The 24,614-nt window shown below is 54.6% G+C and overlaps 1 protein-coding gene across 2 annotated transcripts in view; it reads right to left on the bottom strand.

Moving 5' to 3' along the window:
* Nucleotides 1–24,612, bottom strand: part of NTRK3 (neurotrophic receptor tyrosine kinase 3) — a 276,304-nt gene extending 251,692 nt beyond the window's left edge. For both annotated transcript variants that reach the window (XM_019665218.1, XM_019665219.1), the window contains exon 1: nucleotides 24,365–24,612. In XM_019665218.1, coding sequence (XP_019520763.1) covers nucleotides 24,365–24,612 — 248 coding nt within the window. The remainder of the gene's footprint in view (nucleotides 1–24,364) is intronic.
* Between the last annotated feature and the right edge of the window lie 2 nt (nucleotides 24,613–24,614).

Below are 24,614 nucleotides of genomic sequence, written 5' to 3'. Positions count from 1 at the left end.
TCACCCGTCCCCCAGTTATTGCGATGGCCTCCAGCCTTCTTTCTCTGCTATCTGCTTCTCCTCTTCCTCAGCGCATGGTACACTTGACATCCAGGTTATTCTTCTTAAAATACAAATCAAAATTACCAGCTCAGGGGCCGGCCGAGTGGTGCGTTGGTTAGGAGTTGGCTTGGGACGCCAGCTCTGAGCAGCAGGGCCCTGGTTCGGATCCCACATGAGGGCCAGTGACACTGCGCCCTCTACAGCTAAGATGATGAACAACAGCTCGACCTGGAGCTGGGCTGCCATGAGTCGGTGGCAACGGCATAGGCTGCCATAAAGCTACCGTGAGCAGCCGGCAGCTGGCGTGAGCGGCCATCCAGTGGCCGGCGATCGATCTGCCTCACCCGGGAAGAGCGCAATGATGGTACCAACATGGGCCAGTGAAGCGACGTCCTCCACAACTAGACTGAAGAACAAAAGGACAGCAACTTGTCTGTTTCCCTTCCCCAACTCCCCAATAAAATCTTTAAAAAAAAAATTACCTGCTCAGGTACATGTACACACACACAGAGGAATGATACAGTTTCACCTCTCCAGTGAATTTATGCGAATTTAGCTCTATGCATCCATAAAGAGTAAGAACAGCTGTTTTTTAAATGCTGGTGCTTCTGCTCCCATTTCACCCATCGAGAGCACCCATCAGAACAAGCATGAGAGAGGTGCGGTGAGCCCGCTGTGCCCCCAGCTGCTCTCAGCGCCTATGTGCCTCTCCTGGCGGCACAGAGTTCTCAGCGGGCACTTTCTGCCTTATGCGCTGACTCTGGAGTCACCCTTACTCTAAGGCTTGAAGGAAATCCACCAAAGCATGGGGTTTTTTCCAGGTCACTGGGACTAGGAGTGATTTCTTTGCCTGTTTTCTACTTTTTGCTATTTCTCATTTTCCCTTAGCAAACATAACCTTTTTGAAAGCCATGTGAAGTTTCTTTATTTAAGATGGTTTTCCTAAACCTTCCAAGTCTCCAATCACTAACCCCAGAAGGTCCAGACACCTCAGCCTAGCATTCAAGGCGCTCCCCAAGTAAGCCCACCCCTCAAGGCCCCTCCATACCCCCCAGTCTCCAGGGCGATGGGGACCTTGCATTTCCTCTAACACACTGGGCACTTTTGCTCTGTGCTGTCCCTACCTGAAGTGTCCTCCCGTCACCTCCCTCCCTATCCAGGCCTGACCTGTGCATCAAGGGACAGACACCCACAGTGCCTCCCTCACTGAAGCTTTCCTACACCCACCCCACCCCCACCGCACCCCATTCTGTGGCGACCTGGCTTGTCACATCCACCTTCTCTTGAAAAAAACCGCACACTGGTCCGACCCCCCAGAACTATTTCATCCCTCTGTTGTAGCCTCCGCACTATCTGGCTTTGCACACCACAGATGCTCAAATAATGAAGGAAGTGAAGTGGACTGAACTGGGTTGAACCGAATTGGACAGCCCTGGCTTGACTTGGCTTGATTCCATCATTATATTCCTTAAATCACAGTTTTGGTAAATTTGGCACATTGAGTATCTGGCACACAGGCTTTCGGTGAGTTGCCTGTTGGTGAATTGGCCATTTGCTCATAGGGCACTTGGGTACTCGGCCCTCGAGCCGCTGGGCTTTTGGAGAAGAGGCTTCTGACAAGTTGATCCCTCTATGAAGTGACTTGTGATTTTCAGGAAACTGACCCAGAGCAGCCGGTGAGCGGCAGTGGGCTGGACAAGACATGGACCCAGAGGCCAGCAGAGTCCTGACCCTTCAGAGACACTCCAAGACCGCCCAACCTGTAGGGCTGGGAAAAGCCGGAGTCATGCACCCATAAAGAGTTTTGGTGGGGCAGTGTCACTGCCCCCAAGCACCCGGCAAACCATCAGCCCAGCAACAAGCTTCTGTCCTGAGGTCAGGACCTGCTCACAGGCTCCGCCCACAGCAGCAGGTAAAGGGGGTTCCAGGCTCACACACACACACACACACACACACACACACACACACACACACACACACCAGCCCAGAGGAAAAGTTTGACTAAAGCTCAGTGTCTTTGCTTTTATAAATCTCTGCCTGTTAATGATGGCTTCAAGGCTGAGGGGAAAAAGGACCATTAAACTCACTGAATAAGTTAATGGGGCAGAGAGAATCTATTTCGGAGCCACCCCAGGCTATTTTCCTCCGGAGCTAAAGCCTGAATAAGCAAAAAGAAAAAATTAAAACCATAGAGCACATTGCTAGTAAATAACCCCCAGTGTAATCTCTCAGCATCCAGCACTTCGTTTGCAGAGATATTATAATGCAGATCGCTTGCGACACCTCTGATTGCCCAGTTCCACCTGCAGTGCCTGGTGTCTTCCCTCCCAGAGAAGGCAGAGGAATGGGCGGCTCTTCTCTGGACTGCAGGCCCCGGAGGCCTCTTGGTGAGAAGCCGGCCCCACAAACATGAGCGTGGAAACAGGCATCCTCCTCAGAGGAAACCCCAAGACCCTCCAATCCCCCAGCTGTGGAGATGCTTCAAGGACTGTCTGGTTGTCACCTGCCTTCATCTGCAGCCTGGTCCTGCTGTTCAGAAACGCACCTCTCTCTTCCCTCTGCACAAACCGAATGCGAATGAGGAATACAGCGTCTTGGTTTCTTTTGCCCAGACAGCTCCACCTCGTCCAAAAACTCCCCTCCTCATCCTGCTCCCTTCCCACACCTTGCTCCTCCTCCCTGACTTCCTGCTCTCCTTGGCCCACTTCCCTGCCTTCTTCAGCAGGAACCTGGGCCTCCTTAGAACAAAGCCTGGAGCATGGTTCTCAGGGCCTGGGAAGCACAAATAATTAAATAAGTCAGGACTCCTGTTGGCAAATGTTGAGTCCCACTAGACACCCGTTGTTGTTTACGCTTTAATATTTAAACATGTTAATTAAATCCCTGGATAAACAAATATATTTTAGCAAGTGGCTTTCCTGACTCCGAGTTCCTTTCTGCCACCGTGCACCTCGGGGCGTTCCAGGTGTCGCGGACCTCGTCATGGCAAACAAGGCCCAGCGTCACCGCCCCTTCCCAAGCCCTCAGGTCAGGCAGCCCGGACAGCTGTCTGGTCAAGGGGTGATGGACTCCACCCCAGTCCAACCACATCTGCCCCTTCGAGACCCAAGGCTCCTCTCCAGCTCCCCAGACCTGCAAAAAGTCCCCATTGCCTACAGGTCCCCAACATGAGCTCCCCCATTTATTTATTTATCCATTCATATGTTGGTCCAGCATTTATTTAGGCAGAAACATGCTGAGCACTGGAAAGACAAAGATACACAAGGCTGAACCCCAATCCTCAATGAGTCAGGAGCAGCCTGGCATGGTCCGGCCCATCCTGTTTCTCCAGCCACCATGAACTTCCTCCAGCTCCTCAGAGCTTCTCTTGCTTCCAGAGCTTTCTTCCTGCTGTTCCTTCTACTTGGAATCAGCTCAAACTGCTCTTTCCCTCTTTCTAACAAGACCCGGGACCAAGCTTTATGAGTCACACTTGTGAACCCTAACTGCTCCCCGTCACGGAACCAAGGACCAGGACACGCCCGGAAGCTGAAAGCCGGAACCCTTTCAGAAGCGAACGGTCTGTCGTCCAGGAAGGTCCCGTGCTGAAACGCCTTAAACCTCGCCCTAAACTCTGGGTCTTGGAGACAGACTGGAGCATTGCCTTCTGTCTCCTTGCTGGTCGACTTCGCAAATAAAAGATTTTCCTTTTCTCAAAAGCTGGTCCGTAGAATGGCTTCTCTGCGTGTTGGGCAGTGAGCCCTCCATCGCATCTGCCCCCAACGTGGCTAATGCCTGCTCACCCTTGAGCTCTCAGCTTAGCCGTCCCTTCCTCTGGGAATCTGCTCTGAGAGCCTCCCAGGGAATCCTAGAAGCCCTTGTACTTTCCTGAACACATTTATTGCACCCATGACTTAAGATGCAAATGGAATCATCTTCTGCTTAAAAACAAAACCTTCTGGAGCCTCCTATTCCACTGGGATTAAAATCTAAACCTGTTCCCGTGGCCTGTAGGCCCTGCCGACCTCTCCAACCTCCCCCCCCCCGCCTCCTTGGACACCCCATTCCATCCCCACAATGCACTCCCAGCCCATTGCCACGTCAGAGGCGCTGTGCTTGCAAGAAAAATCTACCTTCGGGTCTTCACGAGGCTCTGCCTCTCTCTCATTGTTCAGAAGAAGACAGCTGGACTATTATCCCGCCGGCCCCACCTGCCCAACCTCACACAGAAGCAGCCCCCAGCCTCCAGTCAGTCTTCACGTCACATATCTGCTTAGTTCCTTCATATGACTTTGGACCCTGACGTATCTGAGTGATTTACATCAACACTGCTGGTCCCTGCCCATTGAGTTCCCAGGCCAGAAACTATCGGTCACATCACACTGTGTCTCCATCTGCCACCCTGCAGCCTGCAGGCTCGGTGAGGCAGGACCAGGCAGGCCAGGCTGACCGCTGCACCCTCCTGCTCAGCACAGCCTCAGACTGGGAAGGAAGAAGTAGACGCATGCTGTTCTGGGGCCTCCCCACACCCCATGTCTGAGCACTCAACAAGCATGACATCAGGAGGGACGTATAAATCCCATGTATTATCTGGCATTTGTCTGTCTGTTGCCCAGAGCCCTACGAGGGTCTCACAACTAGAGTGGATGGAGAACTCGAAAAAAAAACAGCGCAGCCCCAGGCCAGAGAGCACCTGCCCAGGGGCCCTGCCCTGCCAGGGAGCACCAAATGCCCTCCTGACCCTGCCTGCCACAGCGTCAGAGAGAACAAGGGCACCCTGAGAGGGCCAGGAATGTCCCTGGGCTGGGGACATTAGAGAACAAGGGCACCCTGAGAGGGCCAGGAATGTCCCTGGAAAGTCAGCCACCTGCTTTCCCTGCCTGCTTCAGCCCTGCCTCTGCAAGAAGCAGCGCATCACAATGGAAACCCCATGGGCTTTGAGTCACAGGAGCCCAGTTCTGCCACTTCCCAGCTGGGTGACCTTGAGCAAGTGACCCCCCCCAACCCCTCAATTTCCTCATCTGCAAGACAAAGATATAATAGGGCCTGTTTCCATGAGTCATGTACATGTGTCTAGTCTAACCCAGATTAATCTAAACCAGCCTTATTGTGTAAACTGGTGCAACCACTTTGAAAAAAGATCTGGCAGTATTTTATAAAGTTAATTATAAATTTATCATACAACCCAGAAATTCCACGCCTGCGGATAGACCCAAGAGAAACGAAAGCATGTGTTTGCAAAAAGCCTTGTGCAAGAATGTTCATAACGGATTTACCCATAACAGCCCAAAATTGGGAACAGGCAGGGTGGGTTCCAACAACCAGGAGACTAGATAAACATACGCAGGTTTCCGTAAAATGGAATAGTACTCGGCGAGAAAAAGAAACAGACGATTGTTATCTGCAACAACATGGATGAACTTCAAAAACACTTTGCAAAATAGGTACTGTAAGCTTCCGTTTACATGAAGATGTAGACCGGGCAAATGTCATCCATTGTGGCATAAACGCAGAACAGTGGCTGCCTCTGGGGAGGTGGGGGCAGAGGCTGACTGGGGGTGGTAACGCTCTGCTTCCTGCTGGAGGTGGGCTCCACAGGTGCACGCATTTGTCAAAACGCAGAGAGCGTACACTTGGGACTTAATGCATTCCATTGACTATAAATACTACCTCAAATAAAAACAAATATTGAAGTCGAGTTTAATGATATACACACTTGAGTATTTCGGGGGCGTGTACAGACATCTACAGTTTACTCTGAGACGCATCAGGAAAACAAGGTGGGCACTGAGTGGACACAGGGATGGACAGACGGACAGACCGTGTGATCGAGTGAGTCAATATTGATTGCAGAATCCAGGTGGCGGGTATACAGATGGTCACTGTAAGTTTTCAAATTTTGTGCGTGCTTGAAATTTTTCATAATGAAGTGATGAGATTGGGAGAATCCTATTTACTTACATGTCCCCAAGGAAAGCAGTTCTATAGCCCTAGTTTATGGTGCATTCTTTGGGGGAGTTCTTCCTTATTAACCAAAGCCCCGCAGCCTGCAGTCATCGTTAGGGGGTGACTAGCTCCATGGCTGACACAAGTGAGGTGCCCTCTGGGAGCTGTTGAAATCGTTGATAAGTTAATTAATTAGTAAGAGGGACCGTGCACAGGGTGCTTGGTATGGAGTTGTTTAGCTTCCCTCCATCTGCATCTCCGAAACATCAGACGGTCAGAGAACTGTCCTCTGGGCGCTTCTCAGCCCTCGCAATTGCTTCACCCACCTCTACTTCTCTTGCAAATGTGCAACCTCTTCCCCCAGGGGTCCTCTGCTCCCAAGGCCAGCCAAGCAGATACGCTTAGGGCGCCAGCAGCTAGAGCCACCAAAACATGAGAAACATCAGCTTTGAGAACTTCTGTAAGTTGTCTTTACTCAGAAGGTCTAAGAAAGACTCTAATTTCAGCAGACGTGGACACTTTTTCTCTTATGATTGTTATGGGCTGACCTGCGTCCCCCCAGAATTTCTATGTTGCAGTCCTAAGCCCCAGTTTCCCCAAATGTGACTGCATTTGGAGGTCAAGTCTTTAACGAGGTGATGAAGTTAAAATGGGATCATTAGGGTGGGTCCTAATCCGATATGATCGGTATCCTTATAAAAAGAGGGTATTAGGACCCAGATACACACAGAGAGAAGGCCATGTGAGGACACAGGGAGAAGACAGCCAGCTGCCAGCCAAGGAGAGAGGCCTCAGAAAAAAACAACCCTGCCAACACCTTGGTCTTGAACTCCTAACCTCCAGAACTAAGAGAAAACAAGTTTCTGTTGTTTAAGCCACCCAGTCTGTGGGACTTTGTTATAGCAGCCTGAGCAAACAGGTACAATGATTGAACATTGTTTTTTAATTACAAATCTGGTGGGTGTGATAATCTTTTTATTGCTTACAGCTTCTGAGGTTTAATTTTAATAAAGAAAAAACAAAGGATTATATACTGAACACCTTATTTATCTATCATCTGGAATTAATAGGTATTACCATTTTGTCATATGCTAAGACTTCAAAAAAAAAAGAGAGAGAGACAGAGAAGGAAAACGTCGAGATAAAGTTAAGAGCCCTATGCTTACTCTCGATTCCCTGTCCCTCTCTCCCCAAGGCCATCGTGAAATTGGTTTGTATCCAGTCTGTGATTTTATCTTTCTACTACATATCTGTGACCATAAACAATCCACTACATTTGTCATCGTGTGTCTTAACTTACACATATGGTATGTCATTCTGCAACTTGTTTTCTCTTTACCAGCACTGTTTTCAAACTATAGCCATGTACCGACACAGAGAACAAGGCTTTCACGGCAACTGCTAAGGAGGGTTCCATCAGATCCACCTAGCACGGTCCCCTCCTGGTGACGTGAGCTTGCGCCCAGTCGTTTTGCTCTTGTGCACACTGCTGCAATGAACACAGGTCTGTGGGCTCTGGAGTAAGCCTGCCTTTGAATCCTCACTGTGCCCTTGACACTGTGGCCTCAGGCACGTTCTTGCATCTTTTGGCCTCAATTTCCTCATCTGTGAAATGGAAGCAGCCCCTCTGCTCATAGGGCCATGCGGTTTTAAGGAGATGCCCGATGAACCCCCTGGCGCAGAGAGCGTGAAAGAATGGCAGATGGAGACACAGACAGATAAAGTTTCTGGCCTGAGAACTCAATGGGCAGGGGCTGTCAGTGTTTATGTGAATCACTCAGATAATGCTGCTACTCTGTGCTCAGAGACTAGAAAGCACAGGTCTCAATACGCACAGGTCTGGACCACAAAGACCGTCTCAAAGGTGGGACCTGAGTGACAGGACCCAGGTGAGCAGAATAAAGGCCAGGGGCTTCCGGGAGTGGGGGACAGCCCGACCAAAAGATTAAGAGTGGGAAACGCTTGGGAAAAATTACAGGAAGGAAGACAGAACTCTGAACTTTACCTTGGGAGCAGTCAGGACCCAACTTAGGTTCTTGAGCTCCAGTTACAGAATTTCTTCCCTGCCTCCCAAATAGTTCTGAAAAACCAACTTTGAGACAGGAAGGGCACTCTGCAGACCAGATTTGTGCTTTCATTTCTCATCTGCATATTGGGTCGCATAAGTCAGAGCACACCCTGGTCATGCCAGCCCTGTGGGGAAAGGTGCATGTGGAGGCCAAGGTCAGGACAGAGCCAGGCACCATATTTGGTGTGTGGAGTGAACAGATGAAAGGGAATCAGAGAGGGAACCCAGCACCTGGGAGAGCCCTGTCAGGATGTGCTTGGGAGGGGGTTAGTGTTCTTCTGGAATGGGGGTACTGACACTTTTTGCAGCCTGGGAACCTGCATTAGAAAATCTTACACAGAATACCACCCCACCTCTGATCCGGGGAGTACAGCTTGAAAGCCATCCGTGCAACAGTCATTCTCAAAGTGTGGCCCCTGCACCCACAGCGTCTGCAGCACCTGGTACTTCTTAGAAATGACAGCCTCAGGTCCCACCATAAATCGGAAGCAGAAACTCTGGGGTGGGGCCTCCCAGTGATGGGGGTACGCCCAAGTGTGAGGACCACCAGGGTCTGTTCCCACACCCTCTCCCCCACAGGGTCCGCCCCTAGCAAAATCCTTCTACAGCGTCAGCACTCTCCAACCTCCACCCCATTCCCAACCACCACGTTAGAAATATCAGAAGTCAGAGCCAGAGGGCCCTCAGAGATCACCAGATGAGGCCCCTAATTTTAAATATAAGAAAACAGAGGCGCACAGATGGCCAATGCCTTGCCTGGACACACCCAGTAAGTTGGTGGCTGTGTCAGGACCCAAAAGGTCACTCCACTCTCCCCTTCTGCCCCCACTCAGATGACATTCTCTGAGGATGTGGCCGAAAACACCTGTGCCCATGAAACTCAGGGATCCCACACTCCACTGGGTCCCAGGGCCCCTTCTGCCCTCCCACATCCCCTCGCCCCCATTACCAAAGTGGAAAACCAGAACAGCACGGCCTTCTGTCCTATCAGCCGAGGGGGGGCTGGCAGCTGTGGGAGGAGGGCTGGGCCAGGACCCACGGCAAAAGGGGCCGGCAGAAAATACGAGGCAGCGACCATCCGAGGGAGGGGCAGAGGCTCTGGAGCCAGACTGCTGAGTTCAAACCCCAGCTCTGCCACTCACTAGCCGAGTGACCTAGGACAAGTTCCGTCGCCGCTCCCTGCCTCAGTTTCCCCATCCATAAAACAAGGATGATAACCGTACCTGCCTCACCAGGTTGTGCTGGGAACGAAACGGGGATAAGCTGTGCTTAGGATGCGCCTGGAATTCCGTCCTGCGCTGGGTCTGCTGTCGCTGTGACGAGCGCAGGTTTGCCCGGGGGGTTCCTCCCACAAGCTGCTCCACTGAGGGCAGAGCCCAGGGTCCGCCCGGTACAGAGAGCCAGCAGAACAGTGTGGCCAGTGCTCTGAGCAGAGGCCTGTGCGCCGTCACCAAGCTGCGGGGCTGCTCTGCAGCCTGCGGCACGCTGTGGGAGAGGACATGAGCCCGTCCTAGCCGACAGGTTTCACGGGGCCGCTCCTGGGTGCTGGCTGTTGGGGATATAAGGCCAGATAAAACACAACGCCTGCCTCCTGGAGCTCACAGGCAGCAAGGACCCACGCCTGGTGTTAACCAGCCCGATGCCACACAGGGCACACGGGTGGAACTCCAGGGGGGGTCTGTGCCACCCTCTTCTGTCAATCATGATGCGCCTGCGTAGGTGAAGCCAGCCACCAGAGAAGGTGCCCCAAGCAACCAGAGTCTACGCAACAGCGGCCCTGAGTGAGTGACTGACGGAGGAGAGCAGAGACCAGCAAGTCACTGGGATGGGAACACAGCTTGCGGCCCAGGACTGGGAGAGATGGACGTGGACGCAGGAGGAGTGACTAGCCATTTCCATGGAGACAGAAAATGTCCCTGGACAAGAATCCGGGAGGAAGAAGGTGACTCTTCCTGCATTGCTGCTCCCCCAGGGCCCAGGGCACTGCTTTGGGCTGGGACGGGAGAGCGGGGCCTGCGGTCCCTCCCTGGCCGGGGCAGGCCCAGCAGCTGGCTGTGCAGAGGGTCAGCTGGGTCTGCGCCGGACCCTGTCACACCCTGTGGAGCCAGTCTTCGCGTGCCAACCTGGGCGTTCACCCCGCCCCAGACTCTTCTACCTATCACGTGGCTGACCCCCAAATCACCCGATGGACCTTCCTTCCAGGAACTTGCCCTGGGGGGCCGAGGGAGTCTGGCCGCCCCTCGGCACACCTGCCTCCCCCACAGCCTAGAAGCCGGCTCCCAAGCAGGGGCCAGGTGCCAAGAGAGAGGGACTTGACCTTACACGCCCAGAGCTATGGGGAGAATTAGCTAGACCTCATCTGTCTGGCTCGCCAGTGCTTTCCCAGCTCCCCCAAAAGGGGCCAGCCCATCGGAGGCTCTCAAATAAACATGCTAAATAAACGCAGAAACCGAGACGTAACGAGTACCTGGGGAGAGCACTCGGCAACCTGCTCGTGAACACACTGTTCCTGGCTTTCTTCCCTTGCCTGTCTCCCTGTCCCGCCCCCAGGCCGCCTGGGGTCACCTTCCAAATAAACTACTTGCCCCGACACCTCTGTCTCACGCAGAAAGTGAAGGGAGAAGGAATGCAATTCACCTCTCATGCCTTCCCAAAGTTGCTTCCCCTAAAATACTAGGGGGCCATTCGTGGGTGGCCGCAGCAAGGGGATGAACCAACTTGTTGGCCGGGGGCCACAGCCCTGACAAGGACCTTCACTGTGGTCACCCTTAGGGGGGGACCGGGAACAGGTAAATCTAGAATTTTTAAATCTCTGTTTAGAAATTTTTTCAGCCTCTCCACCTTAAGGAAGCTACATGTTCATGTACATACATACATTTTTCTCTAAACTTTACATTAGATACAGTTTCTAAACTTCTTCCCCTGCTTCTCTGGAGACGGCCTTTTCGGCGGTCGGTGCTCTGTCTAACGCCCACTTGACCATGGCCTTTACTTCCTCAGCATCGCGCCCCACGGCTTAGCGCTGAGCCTCGCACATGGCGACGGGACGGGCCGGGGCAGGCGGTGAGGCCGGCGGCCAGACGCCAGGCACCCTGCACCCTGAGTCCAGATGCAGCTCAGCATCCAGTGGGCAGAACATGCCACCAACGCTAGCTCACCATTAGCTGTCTGTTACCCACTTGGAAGACAGTCCTTTAAAAATGGAACCCAGGGCCTCTCCTCCAACACCTGCCCCAGGGACAGGAGCCAGACACCCCCGGAGGACACAGGCCCCTCCCCTGGAGGAGGGCACGCTGCAGCCATAGCCCCCAGGCCCCAGGGGCTGGGCACTCCTTCCCACCCCGCCCCTTCACCGACAGGGGCTTCCAGGGGCCCTAGCTCCTCCTCTGTCACTCCCTCACTCCCAGTGCATCAAAGACAAGGTTTCTGCCAAGGGATTAAGCCACACGCTTCCTGCACGCCCCTGGCCCCCTCCCCATTCCTCATGTTATTTCCCACTTGGTGTCTTCTCGCCACATTTGTTAAAATGACTGCCACTTAAGAGGTGGCAAGGAGTCAGAAATGCAATCTGGAGCAAAGCTGGTATTAAATAACTTCCTGAGCCTGGCACATCTGCCAAGGCTCCCTCCTGGGTGTCAGGTGCACAATGAAGAGGCTGCACAAGACGGGGAACCAGAGAGACCCCAAGTCCAGCCTCAGGGACACACCTCCACTGAGGGACAGCCCCTCCCTTCTCTGGGCTGGAGTTCCTGCACCAGTAAAGCCTGAAGCTGAGCAGTTCTCACGACCTCACCTCCCATGTGATCTCACCATGTGCGCATGTGCACAGACCCACATACGCGCACACGCACACACACTGAGCAGAGGCTATGCAATGGGGTCCGAAACTCAAACCCAAACTGGAAGAGCCCTCAAGTCAACCAGTCCAACCTTCCCATTTCCCAGATAAACATACTGAGGTTCCAAGCTCCTGAGCCTCTTGGCTGAGGCCAACCAGACAGACAATGGGTGGAAGCATTTCAAAACCAGTATCCCAGAAAGACACCACAGGGTCTGGTTGTTAGATGCCGGGACTAGTTGGCTGCAATAAAACCGGTCGGTTGTACACGTGTGTTCTGCAGTTGTGACCTCAGACCATTAGCCCAAACAACAAATGTCCCCAATGGCCACCATCACACTGATACCCTCCGAGAATCATCTCCAGCCACTGGCATTTTAAGGGAAGAGAATTGTAGTTGATGGATCCACTGGTGCCGATATCCCCTGACACAGACTCAGCTCACCTGTCCCAACAATACCCAACGACCCCCCAACAATGCCCACCACCGCCACCCCACCATAAGATCAGAATGCTCTGCTGTTCTCCATGCCAGCCACCGGATGTCACTGCTGCCCCCAATGAGCTAGAACCATAGAGCGTTTCCGGGGGAGTAAAGTGACCCCCGCAGGCCAACAGGATCCCATAAATATCTCCTGTGCTGTGTCCTAATTTCATCCTTCTTCCGGAAAGAAACAGATGGTCAATTACGGAGGACCCATCATGTTCCAGACACTTTCCACACATCATATGCTTTAATCCTCACAGCAACACCTCCCAATAATGCCTTACTTTCCAGGTGAAGAAAAGGGAAGACCAAGAGACATTTAGTGACCTACTCAAAGTTCAGAAAAGCAAGCAAAGAGGAGGGCAAGGACTGGAGCCCAAGTTTGATGCCAAATTCCATGACCTTTTACTACAATGTAACTTCCGTTGAGATGCCAGGCTCTGTGCTATGGGCTCCGGTTAAATCAAGTGGGTTTGCCATGGCCTTCAAACATGCTGGCATCTGGGCGGAAACCATGTGTAGCTTTGATCCAAGGCACTGTCACGACAGGACTGGCTAAATAGTGCCTCCAGCCCTGCAGAAATCATGGTCTAGTGCCCTCTGGTGGTCCAACATGGAACTGGAATGAATGTACCTGGGAGGCTCTTGAGGGTGGACTGGAGGGGCTCAGAGGTCCCTCTTTCCCACTGGATTCCTGGATTCTTTGTCCCAGGGCCGGTCCTGGGGCCCCATCTGTACCTGATAGGCTTAGTCATGAGGGAATCAGCTAGTGAACGGGAAGCTATGTTAAGGCGAGAAGAACAGCAAAACCACATAAGATGATACTGTGAGGGGTGGGTGCCACTGAGTTATCCTGCGTGGAGATTCCTGGCATCCATACTCCTGGGGCTGGGGACTGGGAAAGGCGGGAAGCAGGAAGGCTCTGTCTAGAAAATTCGGCCGCTTGGTACCCCCAACGGAGTCTATCAGTGGGAACCATAACAATCCCTCTGCTCTTTCAGCTACAGGTGTCTCCGCTACTTTGTCACCTTTTCCAAATATCCCCCATCTTGGTCTTTCTGTTGCCCTCAGCTTTGGCCCAGGTGCTAGCTCTCCTCATCCAACTTCCTCTAATCCCACTTTTCAAGGACCCAGAAATGTCACCGCCCATCACGGCTGAGAGACTCCCACTGTACCACTAGCCGGTTTGGCCCTTGCACCTATCACATGCCATCTCATGTAATCCTGACAACCATTCTATGAAGATGGATATAGTTAGCCTGGTTTTTCAGATGAGGAAACTGAGGCTCAGTGAAGTTAAGTAACTTGTCTAAACACACACAAGAACAGAGCCAGCATTTAAACCGAAGGCTGTCTGGCCTAAGAAACCACTATTACTCCCACTGCACTAGGCTGCCTCTCAGACAAAAGAGCCATTGAAAAGCTCGGGCACAGGAGTTGTTCTAATGGAAGACCCTGGATTCGAAGATTAATCTGTCAGGGTGTGTAAAGGGAGAGACTGGGACCAAGAAAAACAGATGAGGGCCATAAAAAGTATCCATGCTGGTGGGGATGAAGTTCTGGAGTCTGCTAATGCGGAGAGGGCGGAAACGACAGAGAAAGAACCGGCAGTACGAGTTTTACACACACACACACACACACACACACACACACACACACATACACACACACACACATACATACACACACATGCATACACGCACACATACACAAACACATACATACACACGCATGCACACAAACACACACATACGCACACAAACACACACATACACATACATACACACATACATACACACACATACACAAACACATACATACACACACACATACACACACACAAACACACACATGCATACACACACACAAACACACATGCATACATACACGCACACATACACAAACACATACATACACACACATACGTACAAACACACACATATGCACACACATACACACACACACAAACACACACATACATACACACACATACACACACATACACGCACACATACACAAACACATACATACACACACATACACACAAACACACACATACGCACACACATACACACACACACACAAACACACACACACATACACACACATACACACAAACACACACATACACACACACAAACACATACACACACATACATACATACACACACACACACGTTCTCTTTGAAATCTTAAAATACCCCTGGATTATTATTATCTCCATTTTTCAGATGAGGACACTAAGGATCAAAAGAAGTGGCTAGCCCAGTGTCACAGCTGTTAAGCGGGAAAGTTGTGATTGAGACCTCACACTTAATTTAGAAATTGCCATCAACAGGCATGACTGTATATGCAAATGATCTCTAGCCTAGGAGAGGCATAACTGTTAGCTTCATCCCTGCTCTTGAGGACACCAGCCTCGAAAAAGTATCAGAAATAAGCAGGTGGGGAAAGACTGACCACAACAGAGAGGGTCCCGCATGCAGCCTGGGGCCCAGCAGCCAGGGGCTGGCCCTCAGGACAGAGTCACAGGCCCCGACTGTGTAAGCTCAGCCCCACCCCCAAGGCGGAAGACACTGTCTCCAAAGCCCATAACCACATGTGTGGAGCGAGGCTCATTCGTGGACCAACCAGAGCATGAAACAAGACAGCACCTGCCCAAATATGAGGCTGCCCAAGTATGAACTGGCAGAGGAGAGCCAGAACTGTCACAGAAAGTGAATACTAACCAGTTCAGGCAAGGCCCGCGACCCTGGTGTGTAAGGCGCTTCCATACCCATCGCTTTAGACAGGCATCCCTGAGAGCAGAGTCAGGGTCTGCAGAGGTGAAGAGACAGCACCAAGCTCTCATGTCTGGTCAACAGCAGGACTGGTACTCACTGACCGGCCACTTGGGGTCTAGTGATTCCCAACCGTGGCATGAGGGGGTGGAGGCAGGAAGAGATGAGAGATGCCCCCACACTTGGGCCAGCGTATCAAACGGCCTGAGGCCGTTTATAAAGCTCACTACTTCCATAATACTTACCCCACAGTGTACCCATCTGTCAGTTTCTCTGTGTTCCCATCAGGGCTCACCTGCCTGGGCAGAAACTATGTCCCATTTTATTCATCTCCGTTACCCCCATGCGAATGTGCTGGTCCCTCCCACTGCTGCTGAGACATGTGACATGGGCACTTGAGGCCGACTTCCGTCCACCCTGGGCACGCTCCCAGCCACCTCCTGGGAAGCTCGGGTCCAGGAGACTCACATCCCTGGGCTGCAGCCATGATGGATGGAGGCAGGGCTAGCTCAGCGGAGACAGGCCCCGCCTAGGGGAGAGTTGACCTCTCTGCTCAGGCCTGGCTCAGTACAGCCTCTGAAAGCCTGGCTGCCAACGCACATCTCACCAGGCTAGTGTCACATCCCAGCTCCGCCTGGGAAAGCTGCCACCAGCCTCAGACGTCTTGTGCACAGCACTGCCCTCTGGTGGCCACTGGGGGTCTAGACGCAAACCATCTTAGCAGGCGAGAAGCCAAAGGCTTTAGGGATTGTTTACAAGACCTCAGACGTAATGCGCACAGACCGAGAAGAGCTGCACTTGTGCGTGCGCAAAGACACCCCCAAGACGCGCACGCAGCCCGGTTTACCACGGGAGGCAGCGGATGAGGGCTGCAACCCTAAGACCGCTTCCCTTCGTTCTCACTCTGTTTGCAGGAGGCTAAGCGCGCCTTCCCCTGCTTCTGGAAGCCACGAAATCTCTCAGCACCAGAGCAGAGGTTCACTTCACAGTGGGGCGGGAGGGGGGGGGGACCACACCAGCTGGGGGACCCCCCAGGGAGGGGGAGCTGGTCCCCCTACATGCTGATCCCCCACATGCTGGTCCACGTTGTGCCAGGAACTCACCGGTGACTGAGCAAACCCTGTCACCTGTCTTGAGCCTCAGGTTTCTCCTCCACTAAAACTAGGTTTGGCTCAAATTATTTCTGAGCCCCGTTCCAAATCGGATGATTTATGGTTCAAAGTCTTGCTTTTCCTTCTAACTCAAAAACACACCCAGGCTGCAAGAAATGGAAATAACCAACCTGAGGCCCAACTGCTCAGAGCGCCCAGGGAGCATGTCTGCTCTGACAGTGACCCTGTGGGGCCAGACAGCCTCCAGCTCCCAGAGGGGAGACCAAAGCCAGAGAGGTCCTGTCCTGTGGTGAGCTCATCCTGCTGAGATGCAGCAAAAACGGGGTGTTCCCACCGAGGTTTGCCCTGCAATCTCGGCCGTTGGCTGGGTCCTCCAGCTCTCCCCACAGGGACAGCTGCAGCCATGCCCCACGCCATAGCTCATCCCTAGCATGAGAGCTGGATGCGCCCATGAGCGGTAGGGGTAGTGAGATGGGGCAGAGGAGAGTAAAGCCTGCTGCCCATTTAAGTAGAGAACAAGAGAAGGGCCAGGAAGAACCAGAATCCACCCTCCAGGAAAGATGCTGTAAAAACACCTTCCAGCTCTGCAGCCAGAGGCCCAAACTCTACCTGGAAGAGGCCACCCAGCCCTCCGCTCTCTCATCTAGGCTCTCCCCGGCCATGGCAGTCAGGGACACCGTCCTGCTCACGGTGCCTCGGCCCAGAGTGGCACTGGCTGGGACCCAGCCACCAGCCTCCTCAACCCCTTGCAGCCTCAGCTAGCACCTGGTCTCCTGTGGACGCTGACCTGACCTCAGAGGTCAGGTGCCATGGGTTGGTCAAGGCCTGGGAAGAGGCTTGGCTGAGACATGGCCTCTGGGAGGCTACTGTCGGAGCCACAAAGCCTCCCCCACTGCTAGGAGCCTGTCTGGGACTGCGCTGGTCAGCTCTGCGCGGCCAACACCACATCCATCATTATCTCATCTGCCTTCCCCTCCAACCCCAGCCAGGGCAATTCTCACCTAGGGAACTGGAATGTTATCACATGAAGAATCCTCAAGACCTTCACGTCCACCCTTTTATTACTCTTATATCATGATGGTCACATATTCGTGAACGTGTATTCGTGCATATACCACAATACATTAGTATGCATAAGGCAACAGAGCTCAACACTAAATGTCAGACTGCTCTGCCATTCACTGGCCGCATGAAATAAGCAAGTCAAACTCCGTCTCTGGACTCAATTTCCCCATCAATAAAATGGGATTAATAACAGTACTTCTCTTATAGGGTTGGTGTGAGGCCATGAGGTATTACCTCTAAAGTGCTTGCAACAGTCTCTGGAACACAGTAAGTGCTCAGTAAAGGCCATTCTTGTTTATCACATACTGATGGCTTTCTCTTTGTCAGGTATGACACAGCACTGAACCTCAGGGTGCTGCTATAAGGCCGTTATTAACCTCATCCTACAGATAAGGAAATTGAGGCCCAGGAGGAAAGGGGTTTGTCCAAAGCTAAGGTGAGGCCAGGCCCCGAACAGCTGCTGGGGAAATCAGCTGCCAGCTTTCTCTCTGTGCTTGATGATCCCTGTGTGGGGAAGGAATCCTAAATCTCCCACCACCCAGACCCCAGGAAACTTTCGATGGGACAAGCCAGCTGGGAGATAGATGGGGGCCAGAGGTGAGGCTTGAGAGAACGGACAGGCTCCCAAGCTGGCTGAGCCCACAGGCTCCCAGTCCTGGATGTAAACAGAGCTCAGCAGAAGCTCTCACCGAGTGGATTTCTAATTGGCGTGGGCTGCCGGCCGCGAGGAGCCCCAGGGATGCCAGCCTTGCATAGTTGCTGCCTCTGGGGACCCTGAATTTGGAAACATCACCCCAGAGGGAGACGGGGTTGTGGGCGAGGCTCTGACTTTGACAGAGTGCCCAAAAGGGGCACCAGGGCAGAGTAGGAGAAGGCGGCCTCACCCCTGGGAAATGGAGTCTTCCACCACCCTGCGGGGCTGCAGAGAAGCCCCTGCCCCTCTCAGGGCCTCTCGGGGGACCCCCGTGGGTAACATGAGGCAGGCGGTGATTGCAGCTGCCCCTCGCAGCTCTGCTTTCTCATGAGCCCTGAAGTTGGGGGCAGGCAGAGGCCTGAGGATCCTCGTGAGGGTTTTGAGGGCTCCCCTGGGCACTGAGCTTCTGTTTGGGCTCCCCTGGAAACCTCACCCTTAATGGCCCGATCCACGCAGGAGGAGCTGCCCACCTGCCCAGCCCCACGAGTCTTCGTGTGTCCCAAGGCTCTGGGGCTGACAGATGACTTGGGCTGACAGCTCAGCTGGCCACCAGCAGATCTGGGGACCAAGTCCAGCCTCCATCCACTCAGGCCATGCTTGGACCCGATGGCCAGGACACTAAGCCCTCCGCCCTTCCGCCAAGTCCCTCACAGATGGGCCATTCCCATCATGCTGCCCTTTGGGAGAAAAGGAACTTTCTGGATGAAAACGCTCTGTACCTCCTTCCCCACAAGCTGTAGGGCGTCCGGCTGAAGGGCCATGGCCAGAGAGAGGACGGAGCCGACAGAAGCAGAGAGGCAGAGAGAGCACCACCAGAGGAGGGGCCACAAGGCTCGTCTAGATCTTTCCTTTTGGGAGGCACATAACTCGATCACTGGGACTCAAATTCTCTTCTTTATTTTATGTGTTCATCAGTAAAATGGGACTAACGATCCCTCTTACGTACCTCAAGTAACTGTCACAAAAATAAGCTCAACCACTGTAAACTGGGGAGCGCGGTAGAAATGAATGGTGGGGTGTTCACCGAGATGAAGAATCTGCCACCCGGGGACCAAAGGCAGGGCGCTGAGGGGACCGGGAGGCCGTCTGGGGAGAACCGGCCAGACCCCCGGGGGCTGGGGGCCCCAGGAACCCACCCTGGGCCCCGCTCACATTTGCCCCGCTGCCGTCTCCCCGTGAGTCAACTCCTCTTTGGGACAGAGCCCAGCAGGGGAGCCAGGGGCGTCAAGGCAAACTCTCCTACATCACCCACCTTCCTCTCAAGCTCAGGCCTTCCAACCACAACAACAGTGGGCAGCAAGCTGTCTTCATTACGTATGCTTTAGCAATAAAAAAATATATCTCGTAACCCCAAAACACTCATCTTTATCAAATTATATGCTTCTATCTCTTCAATCCGCACCTTAAATATTCCCTTTTCCAGACAAAAAAATGATTTGGACTAGAAGTTCTAACATTTTCTTCTCGCGCCCAGCGGGGCCCCCACTTGGGCAATGAAGCTATGCAGAGACCTCTCCCCGCTGCCCTGAGCTCAGGGTGCATGGGGAGCTGGGACACTGGGGCCCTGGCTGAAAGGCGGCAGGCCCCAGCGCAGCCTGGCTACATGTGGCACTGACTCTGGGCAGCTGGCACTTCCTGGATGACCCAGAGTTCTCTAGAGGTGGGAACGGAAAGAAGGGAGGGCCAATGGCCAGGGAAGGAGCACCCTCTGCCCGCCTCCTGGTCGCATCGCAAGGCTCAGCACCAACCCCTCAGAAGCTTGTCTTGCAGAGCCTCCTGGGGATGTTCCCCGGACCCTGGGGAGGCATGTGTCCGAGAGGGAAGGGACACAGCACCGTGGCCTCAATTCACAGTCGGATTTCCAGACTCAAAAGATTACAGAGCAGGTTGGGGCAGAGCCACGGGTGGGGCTCGTGGGTCCCAAATCCCACCCGGAGGAGAGGCTGGACATGGCGCCTGCGACCCCAGTCCAAGCCGCTGAACAGAGCACTTGAGGGGACCCCAGGCGGCAGCGGAGAATACTGGCAAGAGCCATTCGGAGGGAGGGACACACGCTACCCGCTCTCCCACCCAGGAGCCAGCCCGGTTGGGGCCTGGTCTATCCCTGCAGTCACACGGGAGGGAGGACGAGGCAGGAGACAGGGACAGACAGTCCAGGGCTGAGCGCATCAGAGGAACAGGTGTCAGGCCCCGCCCTTCTCCACAGTAGCGCACTCCACCCCTGCCAGGCAGGAGACTTGCGGGACCCTGATTTGTCTCCCGGACTCCAGGCTCAGCCCTCCGGGGGCCAGTTCACAAGCGTTCTCAAGGCTAGGCTCAGGCTGGGCTGGTTTTGCCCCAAGCTGTCATGTGCTCAGGTCCCCTGGCACTGCACAGCTCATGCCCTGGAACCCAGGGTGGGTCTCAGAAGACCGACCTTGGCTTTCGGAGGCTGAAGGCTCTGGAGCCAGGGTGGACCCTCCAAGGAAGGCCTGGAGCCCACCACAGTCCAGCCTCCAGGCAAAACCCCAGGGCCTTTGGAGTCCAGGGTCCCCAGCTTTGCTCCTGGAAGTACCTCCTTCCCCAGGGCTGTCATCACTCTGCCTTCTAAACCCTACCTCAAAGGCCCCTCACCTCTTGATCTACCTCCTTCAGGCCTATCCCAGATCCTAAGGCTCTTGACTAAGCCCCATGATGCCTTTTGGCCTGGCCCACGCCTCTGCCTTCATCCCAGCGCCCACTGGTAACTGTCAAGGCTGGCTGTCCAAGCCTCAATCTTTCCAACCGATCCTTGGAAAGACTGAGAATCAAGGAGCTAGGACAGCAGCCAAAGCTCTGAATGACCCTTCGCCCAGCCTGGGAGGGCCTGCAGGGAGGGCAGGGGAAATAACAGACCCTACAGCGGCTCGCGGAGAGAGCCAGCTGCTGGCTACTAGCTCCACTCAAGATCTCACGGTCTTCACGAATCCAGGAAGCCAAGTCCAAGGACACCCAGCCCAGAGATGCCATCTTCTCCCCTTTGATCTTCTAACAGTCAAAGAATGTGCCATTCTAACCCAGCTCCAACCAGGCCCGGTCTAGAGGGATGGTGGCCCTGACAGCCACCTCCCAGCCGCCACCCTCCTGCCTTTGTGACGTCAGAGCCTGGCTGGGCGCGGCTGCACATAGACCCTTCTAGGTAAGTTACTGTGGGTCAGAGTTTCCATGGTAAAGGGATGGGCTTCCTGAACAGACCGAGGCCAAAAGGGAGGGCCCTTTGGAGCAGCTTGGCGCTGGGAGGGGTGGACGTGAGACCCCACACTTCTGCTCTGATGCTTACAGCTCATCTCCGCCTGGCAGCTTCTCCCATCAGAGGCACCCTCAGCCAGCCTCGACGGGTACACAGGAGCCACTCCACACGCCACCCCTGATAGGAAGGACCACAGAGCATTTCTTGCCCCTCTTAGAGCTCACATACGATCAGTTCAGGGATCTGAGGACACCACAGCCCCAAGAATGGGAGGGCGAATCCGCGGAGGGTACCCCGGTCCCCTTAGCTAGGCTGCATGGAAATCGAGCATCTGCCTAGCCTCTTCCTCATGCCCAGAGTCTGCCCAAGCGGCACCCCTAGGCATACACCAGTATCAAGAGCTTCCGGCTGATGGAAGGCCGGAGGATGCCTTGATTCCTGATCTCTGACAGCGTCACACTCCTCTCCACCAAAGCCCAGGCTTCCCTGAAAACCTCTTTCCCAAGTCAGCTAAAGTAAGGCCACCTCCCCTGCTGGAGGGCTCCTCTCTGTCCTTAGCCCCTCGCTCCAGTCTGCTTCCTGAGTGGAGGGCCTGGGCTTCCTTGTGGGACAGACGGAGGTCTAAGCTCAGGCTGTGTGCCCCAGGGGAAGTTACTTTGCCACCCTGAGCCTCCATTCCCTCAGGGATAAAGCAGGGATGGTGACATCTGCTTCCAAGGATGAGTGCGATTCCACTCCATCTCTCTCTCCGGTCCTCTGCCTCTGGGCTTGAAGATAGGGCCCTTCCTGAGTTCAGTCAATACCAGCCATAGATGTAAGAGGGCACTAGGGAGAAGCCCAGGTGACGAAGGGTCATCCAACCCATGACCTCTGACCTTTCCCCACCTGTCACTCACGCAGCTCCTGTGGGAATCCAGTTCCCTGGCTCCCAGGTGTTGGGGTAGATTTAAGGGATAGAGTCCTGACTTCTGACAGAGTCCAAGTCCTGAAACAAGGATGGGGACCGAAACAGGGGGGCTTCCAATCCACTCCCTGCTCACTGTCCCTCCAGATGCCCTCCTGGGGTCCTCCAGTGGTTAAAGGGGACAACAGGCCATCCCATCACCGACCTTTCCAGCATCCCCATCTTGGACCCTCTACCCGGAAAGGCCATCCCCACTCGTCCTTATCAAACTGCTTCCACAGCATCATTTTCCGAGGAGAACATCTCTGCGTGGCTGTGAAGAGCCTCCGCAGTTGTGGCCACCCCTGCCTCCCGCCGGCTTCCTACAGATACACACATCCTCGGAGCAGAGAACAAGCTAGACGAGGCTCACTGGCTCCCAGAGCCCACACTGGGCACCCCGGGGCGCCTTCTCTCCAACCCTCGGCCCACGCAATCCCCTGGGAATCCCAGGGTCCAGCTCCTGAGACCCTGGACCCACTGCTAAGCTCCCACCTACACACACACACACACACACACACACACACACACACACACACACACACACAGAGGCAGACAACCCTGACAGTGTACTTCCAAGTCGGAGTTTCCCTAACAATCGCACTCAGGCCCCTCCTCCCTGCATCCTCTGGGATGCTGGGATGCTGTGGCCTGCAGGGCAGGAGAGGCGGAGTTGGGTCCATCCTGTTTCTCCTGCCCCCACCCCCCTTGCTGTTTATCTAGCATCTCCAGCCAGCAGGGCTGAGGTGGGGAAGGGGTGAACGGGCCGTGCCAAGATATGGGTCAAGCTTGCCTCCTAGGCCAGAAGTCAGGGACGTCTCCCGGGGCGGTGCATTCCCCACAAATTATTGGCTGCAAGAACGCTAGCTAGCACAGTCTCCATTAAGCCAAGAGGGCTGGCGGGCTTTGAGAGAGCAGGGCTGCGATTCCTCCCGGCTTTGCAGCCCCATCTCGCTTGGGCTGAGGCAAAGGGAGGGCTGGCGTCAGGGAGAGCAGCGCCAATGGCAGATTCGCCCCTCTGGAGTCCGCCCAAATGCCGTCCTCAGACCCCAGCTAGAATTTCAGTCAAACCCCGTCAGCATCCCACCCACTTCAAGAGTCTCCAAGGGGTGGGGGCCTTGGGGGAGAGGGGGGAGAGCTGTCCCCTGAGCCGTCCCAGTGCCATCTCCACCCTTCTCTGGATGCGGGGAACGGAGGGGGTCACCTGGCAGAGGTCAGTGGGAGGAAGGGTGAGCAGGCTTCCTGGACCCCAAGGTCTTCTTTCTCCCGGCCCATGCTTCTGGCCGGGGAAAAATAACCAGACAGGAGCTGGCCACCACAGGTTTCACTCACGCGGGGCACAGCCACGCAAACGCCAGGGCGAGTTCAATGTTCCAAATAAACGTTTGTGCACAATCATATCAGAGCCCCCGACTGCCAAACACGCCAGCCTCTCTCCCCGTCCCTTCACCATCCTGACTGGGAATTCCGGAGCAGTTCTCGGAGCCCAAACAGGCACACGATCTGGAGGCGCCCACATGCAGAGGAGGGTGGGGAAAGGGGGAGGACGGCTCGGAAATGCCCAAAATGGGGTTGGAGAGGGCGCGAGAGGGAAGGGAGGGGGTGGGCGTCCATGACGGCCTCGACATGCTCAAAGTCTCCCCGCAGCAGCCAGCTCCCAACTTGTTTACTTGTCAGCGTGTTTTGCTGTTTCCAAACGGAAACGGTTAAACGTCTTGGTCTTGGCCGGGTGGCGATCAGCGCCTATCTGTCACCTTCCCTCCCGGCTAAGCACCGCCGCCACTGTTGCTGCCTCTGCTGCCAGGGACTCGAACCTCGTCTACTTTATTCCGCTTGAGCGTGGCCAAACTGTTGCTATTTAGTGGGGGGCAAAGCACTGGATTGGCACCCTCCGAACGAGACACAGCGGGCGGGTGTGGGGTGGGGGGACCGGGGGCGGGCGCTGGGCCCGCTTGCCCTCGCCGGCTGGGGTCCTCTCCCGGGAGAGGCACCTACGCATCACCCCATCACGCCTCGCCAGGGCCGGAGTCACCTGGAGACGCAGCCCGAGAGCATCTCCCGAGCCAGAGCGAGCCTGACGCGCACCCGGCGGGCGGCGAGCTGGGGTGGGCGCAGAGCCGGCTCCCGGCTGCAGGCAGCGGGCGGGCGAGAGGGAGCTGTGGAGCCCGGGGGAGGCGGGCGGGGAGCGGCCGCCTGACTTACATGGAAGTGATGTTCCTTGAGATGTCCGTGATGTTGATGCTGGCGTTCCCGGTGCTGTTCCCCGAATCCTGCCCTTCCAGGAGGGGGAAGAGGTTCCCATCGTCCGGCCGCCGGCAATTGATCTCAGTCTTGCTGCAGACACAATTTGCAGGGCAAGCCAGCACGGAGCCCACATAGTCCAGCCAAACGCTTCCCAGCAAGAAAATCCGCCAGAAACTACACTTGGCTGGGCAAAGAGAGACATCCATCT

Source organism: Hipposideros armiger, unplaced genomic scaffold (assembly GCF_001890085.2).
Source record: "Hipposideros armiger isolate ML-2016 unplaced genomic scaffold, ASM189008v1 scaffold_436, whole genome shotgun sequence".
NCBI lineage: Eukaryota > Metazoa > Chordata > Mammalia > Chiroptera > Hipposideridae > Hipposideros > Hipposideros armiger.
This window is presented reverse-complemented; position numbering and strand designations above follow the sequence as displayed.